The 10,238-nt window shown below is 48.6% G+C and overlaps 1 protein-coding gene across 1 annotated transcript; it reads right to left on the bottom strand.

Moving 5' to 3' along the window:
* Positions 1 to 1,964: 1,964 nt before the first annotated feature.
* LOC125424809 (ankyrin repeat domain-containing protein 24-like) lies at positions 1,965 to 10,012 on the bottom strand. The gene is made up of 9 exons (XM_048482236.1): positions 9,921 to 10,012; positions 8,856 to 9,043; positions 7,506 to 7,531; positions 7,314 to 7,406; positions 6,154 to 6,255; positions 5,944 to 6,057; positions 3,248 to 3,292; positions 2,945 to 3,043; positions 1,965 to 2,114 (listed from the first exon to the last, which is right to left on the bottom strand). The coding sequence occupies exons 1-9, from the start codon at positions 10,010 to 10,012 to the stop codon at positions 1,965 to 1,967; spliced, it is 909 nt and encodes a 302-aa protein (XP_048338193.1).
* Positions 10,013 to 10,238: the final 226 nt, after the last annotated feature.

Here is a 10,238-nt window from a genome sequence, read left to right as displayed (position 1 = left end):
ACCCTCCTGATGATACCTCCCAGGTTTGGTGAAGTTTGGTTCAGGGGGTCCAAAGTTATGGACCCTCAAAATGTAGCCCCATCTACTATTAGCTCCCATTGGAAACAAGGGGGGATGAGAGCACCCACTTTGGGGATCCATAACTTTGGACCCTCTGAACCAAACATCACCAAACCTGGCTGGTATCAGCAAGAGATTATCCTGATGATACCACCCAGGTTTAGTGAAGTTTGGTTGAACGGGTCCAAAGTTATTGAACCTTAAAATGTAGCCCCATCTACTATTAGCTCCCATTGGAAACAATGGGGGATGGGGCACCCCCTTTGGGAATCCATAACTTTGGACCCCCTGAACCAAACTTTACCAAATTTCACTGGTATCGAGAGTCTCTTGAAAAATCCGTGAAATTTTGGTGCCGCCAGCCTAAAAACTGCGCCCCCTGGCGGCCGACAAAGTAAAAACCCTAAAATATATATTTAAATACACCTGACTCGTGTACAAGTCAAGGGGTTTTTTTCCAGCATAAAAAATGTGCTGAAAAAACTCGACTTACACATGAGTATATATGATAAATGTTTGTTCTTCCTATATCCTTAGTGTAGATTTATTATTTTATTCTTAGATACTCATGTTTATGCAGCAGCTGCATGACCATGTTGCAAGGTGATTGTAAACTTTATTCCTGTCCCCAAACACATTACGTGCCACTTGAATATAGGCCCCACTTGTGGATGTTTTTGCAATATAAAGCAGACTACAAAGTCCATAACTCAGACCAAAGACTACAAAGTCCATAACTCAGTGCAACAGCCATCATAGGATGCTTGCCACAAGGTGTTATGCTTAGGTTACATAGTGGTGGTACACATGAAGGAGCCCTCAAAAGATTTCCTGTAGATCTGGCTGGTAGAATAGAGACAGGTAGTCGCTGAAAAGAAACGTTCTCCCTGGCAGGCTAGAATACCATTTTTAAACATAGAGGAGTAAAGTGATCCCCGTTTTCCCACTTAACAGTAGTTCAGTCTAGGATAAACTCAACCTTGACTTTTTATGATTAATGCAAACTCTTCATTGCCTACAGAGGATTATGGTGGTGAGGAGGAATCAGAGCAGGCAGGCACTTAAAAAAATATACACCTAAATAATTAGGTTGTCAAAAGGGATGGCATTTTGTGGGCTCATGTTCTGGGTATAAGAACATAAGAACAAGCCAGCTGGATCAGACCAGAGTCCATCTAGTCCAGCTCTCTGCTACTCGCAGTGGCCCACCAGGTGCCTTTGGGAGCTCACGTGCAGGATGTGAAAGCAAGGGCCTTCTGCGGCTGCTGCTCCCGAGCACCTGGACTGTTTGCAATCTGAGATCAAAGAGGATCAAGATTGGTAGCCATAAATCGACTTCTCCTCCATAAATCTGTCCAAGCTCCTTTTAAAGCTATCCAGGTGAGTGGCCATCACCACCTCCTGTGGCAGCATATTCCAAACACCAATCACACGTTGCATGAAGAAGTGTTTCCTTTGATTAGTCCTAATTCTTCCCCCCAGCATTTTCAATGGATGCCCCCTGGTTCTAGTATTGTGAGAAAGAGAGAAAAATTTCTCTCTGTCCACATTTTCTACCCCATGCATAATTTTATAGACTTCAATCATATCCCCCCTCAGACGTCTCCTCTCCAAACTAAAGAGTCCCAAACGCTGCAGCCTCTCTTCATAAGGAAGGCGCTCCAGTCCCTCATAGAAGCAAGATGCTGAGAAAGATGGACCAGCAGGACTCTCCAGCAAGACTATCTTTGTGGACCAGAAGCTATTAGCCAAGGTGGGAAAATTGATACTCCATGTACCGAGGCAGTCTACCTCTGTATTTCAGTTGCTGTAAACAATTCAGGAAGGGCTCTTGCCTTCGTGCGTTGTTTGTGGGTATCCATTCCAGCAGCGAATGTTTCTGGGATGCTGGACTAAATGCCCCACTAGTGTGAATTCAGTGGAGCTTGAGATTCATTAGCTTTAATGGGGCAGGGGATGACAGGACATAGACCCCCGCCCCCAATACCTGGGAACTCCAGCAATTCTTCATCTTGCAGCGTTTCAATGTCATAGCTGGTGTTCTCCTTCTCATTCTGAAAGAGAGAAAAACAGAGAAAGGCTCTCACGGGACTTCACGTTGCTGAGGGTCTCAAAACGCAAAGTGGGGGTCCTTGAAAACACACCAATCTACAACCGTGGGATCTAAGGGAAGTTTGGTACTTGACCGGGGGGGGGGGGGGGGGGGGGGGGGAGGTTGGGGGGGGGGGGGGGGGGGGGGGGGAGAGTCCTTGCTTGCAGAAGCAGGCTGGGCGGAGGGAGAAGGGTAATCCAAGGATTACTTTTGTGGACCGATATTTAGCAGGACACGCCTGCTTCCCACCTGCTCGACCCAAATATTTGAAAATAAAACCAGTCAGCAGAAACACCAGTATTCTCTCTTCACAAGGAAGCTTGAGCCATAGGTCCCTTCCACACACGCAAAATTATGCGTTTTCAAACCACTTTCACAACTGTTTGCAAGTGGATTTTGCTATTCCGCACAGCTTCAAAGAGCACTGAAAGCAGTTTGAAAGTGCATTATTCTGCATGTGCGGAATGAGCCATAAAGAAGGACCAGAATTTTCCAACCCCCAAGGAAATATGGACTATAGAATTCTCCATATATTTGCTCAATAGCCACACAAATAAAATTAGGGACTGTTGGGCAGGGGGCGGGGGCGGAGTAGGTTCCCTTCCTGTCGGTGTCTCTGTGATGGAGTTGCAGCCTCATAGCCATGAGACAGTTTTGCAGTTACTGGGTCAACAGGGGTCAGCTGATACAAAGGGCCAACACTTGCCCTTAGCAAACTGTTGGTTTTGGGCTCAACTCCTTAAACTGAGCAACATGTTCAGCCCATAGGAAGTCTTTCCACTGCTCCGGTACCTCCAGAGATGACAGACGGCTCCGGAGCATCTCCAATTCCTTTACCAAATTCTCCTTCTCGTCTGTTTTCTCAACCAGTTGCTTCTGAAGATCTTGTATCTGGGAGACCAAAAAGAAATGTGATTCCCTGCCTTCCTATTGCCCAGTCAAATGCTGTGTGATTTAATTCTTTCAACAGGAAAGGGGCTTGATGTTTTGATGTTCGACATGAAAGATCATACTTCTTTGCCAGACATGCAAACAGAGCTGAGGTTGCTAGACATGCAAATAGGGCTGAGGCTCTAATCCCGGGATATGATTTACCTGCTTCTCCATAGTATGTACGGAGGCATCCTCCAGGCCCGGTCTCTAACATAAAGGGGTGAAAAAAGGCAGACAAGGTTAAGACTGACTGAAAATGTATTGTCGAAGGCTTTCACGGCCGGATTCAACTGTTTATAGTGGGTTTTCCAGGCTGTGTGGCCGTGGTCTGGTGGATCTTGTTCCTAACGTTTTGCCTGCATCTGCGGCTGGCATCTTCAGAGGTGTATCACAGAGGGAAGTCTGTTGCAGGCGAAACGTTAGGAACAAGATCCACCAGACCATGGCCACACAGCCCGGAAAACCCACCACAACCAACTGACTGAAAAGCTTCATACTTTTAGAGGAGCTTCATAAATTTCATATTTATATCAGTACTATGATGAAAGGTTCTAGGACAGTGGTGGCGAACCTTTGGCACTCCAGATGTTATGGACTACAATTCCCATCAGCCCCTGCCAGCATGGCCAATTGGTTCGCCACCACGGTTCTAGGATAAAGGGGTACCAATGAACATCAGCTTTTTAGCTGGAGTCCCTTGTCTCAATCCCATCAAGTTTGCTTTTTTGGGGTGTTGTCAACCCGCACAGGTGCAGTGGAAACTCACGGATAGAGGTGGGAATGATCACAGAAAGTTGCTCTGGTGCCATTTGCCAAATTTGCTCATCGTTACACTGAAATTCAGGAGCAACGAAACATGGCACAGAGTGAAATTCCTGAATGGTAAAGAAGTTTGTTCAGTGACAATTGACTCAGCGTAGCCTTTTCACATGATTTATTTATTTATCTGCTTTGTTCATTTGTTGGATTTTTTCACTGCCCTTCCCTAGTAGGCTCAGGGAAGTTTCTAACATCCAGTAAGACAAATATAAAGCACTAGCGGGGCCCGGCCACGCGTTGCTGTGGCAATTGTCCTTCTCATCACAGTCCGCAACCCACACAGATGTCCATGCAGGTCCAATGATCCCCAGCATAGCCTTGTGGGGTGGTCAAATGGAATCCCTCTTTCCCTTTTCAATGCACATTGTTATATGGTGCTGTCTTGTTTTTTTAGTATAAGGTAACCCTTCCCATTCCACAACAGAACTGTCCAGAGTGCGAATCCCACTGTCCATGAGGCTGGTTGACACACACAGTCCTGGCTTGGGTAAGGCAGAACTGGGGCAAGCAGGCTATCCCAGTCAGGCAGCAGAGGCAGGGTGGTGAGGCGCTCGGATCGAGGCCAGCTCCCTGGGTTCTTAAAGGGCCATGTGCAAAAGAAGCGGAGCCGGTAGTGTTGGTTCGCCCCCACCCCGTGGATTTTCTTAGAAGAAAAAGGAAAAAACCAGCTCACTTTTCGTAAAAGAGAGCTGTGGTGAATATGGGTGAGGAAGTGGGTAAGTGGTGGTTGGATGTGAGGGAGGGCAGAGTGAGGTGTGTGAGGATGAGCTGGATGTGTATGAAAGTATGTGTGTTGTGTGGTAGCAGTGGGTGAGGCACAGAGAGTGAAAGTTACCTGCCTGTGAGGGGGGGGACCCCACCTGATGTCTCACACAGCAAAGTGTGTATGTGTTTCACTTCCACTCGTATTACCTAACAGTATTACCTATGTCCTGTTTCCACTGCTCATCTCTGCCCATCTGCAGGAACATCCTAAGCCCTCAGGCCACAGACAGACAGGCTGCACGAACATTCTAAGGGTGACAGTTAAACAGAGGCAGCTTCATGGCCTGGTGCGCCAGGAAAAAGACGTTTTACCTAGCTCAGGTATGGACTTTTGGCAATTTGAAGGTCCAATTACCTGCCCGCAACAGGGAGGGACGTCCTGTGAAAATTTGGGGGCGATCCGTCCAGCCGTTTCGGCGTTAGGGAGTGACTAACAAAGTCACTGTTTGCTTTTTATATATATAGATTATAAATACATTCAAACTTACACTATACAAATAACCCTTGAAATCAAAATATAACAGCATAAAACTACCACAGGCCATCAGACGATTTATACATCAGACGATTTATACCTATATCCTTCTGTTATTTACTATTTAATTTAATGTTACCAAGAGGAAGATTTGAGAAAAGAGGAGAAGGAAGGGGAAAACAGGAGAGAAAGGGGAAGGGAAGGAGAGTGGGGACAAGGAAAGAAGAAATGGAAGAACAAAATGGGGAAGGAAAGGGAAGGGAGGGGGCTATTGATATATCACCGTAGCTAGTCTAAACCATATACATCTCTGTCTTACAGGCCCTGCAGAATTGCATTAGATCCTGCAGGTCTCTGGTCTCCCCAGACGGAGCGTTCCACCAGGTGGGGGCCAGGGCTAGCTAGACTTCTTTGGGGCCAGTGATTCCCAAAAGATTTTTGTTTGCCCAATGCAGCAGCTTTTGAGGGACATTATGGAACAGGTGACCCCGTGGATGCATGGGCCCCCACCCATTTAGGGTTATAAAGGCTAGCATGGTTCAGCACAGTTTTACAGGGACCTCCTTGTTATGTGGGTTACCAACCTCCAGGTGGCACTTGGAGATCTCTTACTATTACAGTTGATCTCCAGGTGTCCAAAATCAGGTCCCCTGTAGACAACTGATGTTTGGAGGATGAGCTCTATGGCATTATACCCTGTAGAGGGCCCTGCCCACCTCTAGCCCCACCCTGTGCAGACTTCACCTCCAAAATCTCCAACCCTAACTGTGGGGTACTGGTAGCCGACACTATCCGTTACCTCTTGCTTCTGTTTCTCCTGCTGTTTCTCCAGTTCCAGGCTCCGGATTCTCTGTAGAAACTGGGTCTTCTCCTGTCGCAGGCGCACAATTTCTTCGTAAGCCTCGCGGTCCCCCTGGGAACAAGAGACCAGGGAGGCTTGATTTAGGGTTCCTTTCCCCCCTCTTCCCTGCCCTACTTCCGTGGCACCCCTGCCCCCCCGGATCCTCACCACATCTGGTGGCATGGAGTGCCCCCTGGTGGGCTTGGCAGTGACTACCTGGTTGCTCTGCTCGGCAGAAGATGAACCGTGGTCTGGCAGGTGAGGGGCGTGCTTGAAAATAACGGTGCCCATCAAATAAATAAAGCATCATACAATATTAGCAAGATGTTGAGGATGTGGATGAAAACATGGCCCAGAGATGGGATGAGGCCTTGTGTAATGAGTTTGCTTATTCCTAAACATGAGTGTTTCTGGCCTTATAACGTGTGTCTACTTCCCTTGAGACCTCTTATTCCCCCCACATTGTTTTGTCATTTCTGCAACTGTTAATGGAGAGGGATATTGGTTGCTAGGCAGGCATGTAGATGTTAAGTGAAGACAGGGATTGGTGTAAAAGCAGCTAAGGACACGAAGGCATTGATACCTCAGCAAGTGAAATCAATGCTGTTCCTCACAGGGAGTTTCTAGCAGGAAAGGGGTACTTTGAGATCTTTCTCCAAGCTCACGGGTTCCTCACGCTGCCTTTTATTTCCTTTCCCTTTCAGCAGGCAAACAATAGTTCTCCTGCTCCCTCCAGTCAAGGCGATTAAGGAGGTGAATACAGACCAGCCAAGCCAGGGGAAATTATTACCGAATACTTAAGAGAACCAGACATCGTACAAATTAAAATAAATTAATCGGGAACAAGTTTTCATATCTCACCTGTGATATTTCCAAATGTGGTGACTTTCAATTTTTAAATTCTCATTTCAAAAGGCACTTTTAATCCAAGAGGATGCAAAGAGAAGGAAACTGGAGAGAAATATTCTTTTCTACACTGCACGCACACAAACTGACCCTGACAGTGTGGCCCCAATCCCCCGTGTTTGCTTTTCGATGTAAAATAGCACCTCTTAACATTCTGATCACATATTTGTTTGTTACAAATTTCTCCTGAAAGGCAGGAAGACAATGTTTCTAATTATCTATTTTTAGTTAGTTAGTTAGTTAGTTAGTTAGTTAGTTAGTTAGTTAGTTAGTTAGTTAGTTAGTTAGTTAGTTAGTTAGTTAGTTCGTTCGTTCGTTCGTTCGTTCGTTCGTTCGTTCGTTCGTTCGTTCGCTAGCTGCCCTTCCCTTTACAGGCCCAGGGCAGCTTTATATGTTCTCAGCATCCATTCCAGGATTCTTACCTGGCTGGGGGCATGGGAAGGTGGAGGGGGGGCCTTCCTCTTCTTTGGGCTGCTGTTCTTCCCCTTTGACAGCGATGGCCGCGGGGAAGAAGCCTGTAAAAATATACAAGCACAGGAGAGGCAAGTAGAAGAGACTCAGCCGCTTGCTGTGAACACAGGTGCACCCCATCCCTGATGTGAAAAAAACATTACCTGCGAGGATAATTCAGCTGATTCCTCTTCTCGAAGGGTTGGGGAGAGAGAGGGATGAAGAACAGACAGAAAAAAGAGGGTTAGAAGAATGTCAGCGGGAAACAACCTATGCTCTATTAAAGATTTTTAATCCATTAAAAAAAACATGCATGTCAGTTCCTTTCTCATAGCCCAAGATGGAGGTGGGCGAGCAGCCAAACCCACTTCAAAAAGAAGACGCCTCAGAAACCACACCATTTGTATAAGGTGACGACTGAGCTCCAGAAGGGTCAGAGCTCAATTCCAAATAATGGATCTCAAGGTGAAGGTGTCAGAAGGCAGTTTTCTCCTTCCAGGATCCCTGGGGAGCCACGACCAGACAGAAGTGAGCAGTGCGTGTCTAAAATCCTCTTAACTAGATGGACCAGGAAGACCCCAGATCAGGTAAACACTGTGGGACAGGTAAGCAAGAGACCTCGGGGCGTGCACAGATTTCCCGTCCTATATTTTATCTTCACAACTTTCCTGCAGAGGGGTGGGGTGGGGGGAATGGCGCCCAGGGCAACACCTGCTCCAGGCACCCCCCTCCCCCCCGCCCACTGTGCTCCCCCCCACGCCCCACTTAGCCAGCGGGAGCCTGCCACGGGCCACCTCTTGGCCCAGCCCCCCAGGCTGCTCCTTCGACCAGCTCTGCCTACTGAAAGAGCAACTGGGCCGGGCGGGGTGGGGCCGAGGGGAGGGGTGTGAGGGCCAATTCTCCAACCCCCACGTGACCAGCTGGCATGCGCCCAGCAACATGTGACCCCACATGTCCCCATAAGCACTCCGCCTCTGCTTTCCTGTGAGGTCGATTAAGCTGAGAGACAGCAGCTGGCTTAAACTTCATGGCTGAGTGGGTTAATTTATCTATTCAGTCACTTATACCCCGCCTTTCTCCCCAGTGAGGATTCAAAATGGGGTATGTCATCCTCTTCTCTGTTTTTGCCTCACAATAATTGTGTGTAGTAGGTTAGGCTGTGAGTATGCACCTGCCCCAAGGTTACCCTGCTAACTTCCATGGGACAGCAGAGATTCGAAGTCTTCCCACTTTAAAACCAGCACTGCAGCCGCTAAATCTAGCTCTTCTTTGGCCTCATAAAGCTCCGGTGGAGACGGGCAATGTCACCGCATCACCCAAAGGGTCTGAGCTACAAGCCAGAGGAGGTGCCACTCTCTTTTGGGGTGTGCCAATCAATTTACCTTTGCCTCGTCTCTTCTGCATATCCGGTACAGGGAGGGCCCCCCCCCCCCCACCGATGAGGAGAGGGACAATGGCTTCTCTTTCTCCATCTGCTCTAGGGCCAGAGAAGGAAAGGGAGGAAGACGTCTTACCGCTAGCCCAAGAGTGGCGGGGGGCAGCTTCCTGCAGGTAGTGCTGGATGAGGGCGTTGCCCGTGGCGGCACCGTAGTGGGCGGCATCGTGCCCCGTAGCGTCAACGAGATTGACCCGGGCCCCGTTGTGGATGAGAACCTCCACTGTCTCCACGCTGCCATTCTCGCACGCCACCATCAGGGCTGTTCTGAAGCCAAGAGAGGCCTAATTAAGTTCAGAGGGACGGTTTTTGGACAAATGTTGGAACCAGGGAGGGGTTTTCTGGTATGGAAAAGAGACAAACAAAGACAGGCTCCCCCAAAAGAACACAGTAAAAGTTTATGAATCGTGGAATGGGGGGGTGGGTGGAATTTATTTATTTATTTATTTATTCATTCATTCATTCATTCATTCATTCATTCATTCATTCATTCATTCATTCATTCATTTAATTGTTCCACTTTTATACCGCCCTCTCCTGGAGGGCTCAGGGCGGTTTACAACAATAACAGAACAAGTGGATACATAAAACATATATAAAATTAAAAACAGCGTTCAATTGCTATAAACCAATTAAAATACAGATGGCATCCCACTATTAAAAACTCCTCCAGGAGGGAACAGCGGGCCTTAGTTGTTTCCGGGCACCCACATCAGCAGCTGGACTCCCCCAAGGCCCGGCGGAATAACTCGGTCTTGCAGGCCCTGTGGAACTCGTTAAGGTCCCGCAGGGCCCGGACAGCTGGAGGGAGAGCATTCCACCAGGCAGGGGCCAGGGCCGTGAACGCCCTGGCCCTAGTGGAGGCCAGCCGCATCATAGAGGGGGCGGGGATCACCAGCAAATTGGCCTCTGCTGAACGCAGAGACCGACGTGGGACATATGGGGCCAGACGGTCTCGTAGGTACGAGGACAAGTCCATTGTTTCCCCTGCATTAGCAGGGTGGGTCAGGGGCAGAGGCATACGGTCTATCAGGACATGACAAAAAACCCCACATGACACCCCCACACCAAGCCCCGCCCCAGGCCTGCATGCAGGCTGGCTTTTGCCCTCTCCAGGCCCCGAGGACGGGAGGAGCTGGCCTACAGAGAGGCAGGGGCGAGGCCCAGCCCGAGCCCTGCCCTGAGCCTCGCGGGGGCATGGGGGTCCCCAGAGGAGGTGTTGCCCCCAGGCGCCATTTCCCCTCGATACGCTTCTGGTCAGCGGATAGAACCAGGAAGACTCATGTGTATCTAAAATCCTTCCACCCAGATCATAGGCATACCAAGACTCCCAGGACCAATCTAATCTTCTTGAGGAGGTACTTCCCTTTGGCAGAAGGAGCCTTCCTAGGACACGTGTCTCTTGTATCAAGGGAAATCTCCTTCTACTGAAAGAAACCACCTTTACTACGAGAGATCAGTA

Source organism: Sphaerodactylus townsendi, unplaced genomic scaffold, assembly GCF_021028975.2.
Source record: "Sphaerodactylus townsendi isolate TG3544 unplaced genomic scaffold, MPM_Stown_v2.3 scaffold_1078, whole genome shotgun sequence".
Classification (NCBI taxonomy): domain Eukaryota; kingdom Metazoa; phylum Chordata; class Lepidosauria; order Squamata; family Sphaerodactylidae; genus Sphaerodactylus; species Sphaerodactylus townsendi.
This window is presented reverse-complemented; position numbering and strand designations above follow the sequence as displayed.

Coding starts and splice junctions, on each gene's coding strand:
- LOC125424809 (XM_048482236.1), bottom strand. CDS start 10,012: ATGGCGCCTGGGGGCAACACCTCCTCTGGGGACCCCCATGCCCCCGCG. Junction 9,044..9,920: donor GGCCTCGCCCCTGCCTCTCT/GTAGGCCAGCTC, acceptor TCTTGGCTTCAG/AACAGCCCTGATGGTGGCGT. Junction 7,532..8,855: donor CCGCCACTCTTGGGCTAGCG/GTAAGACGTCTT, acceptor CCCTTCGAGAAG/AGGAATCAGCTGAATTATCC.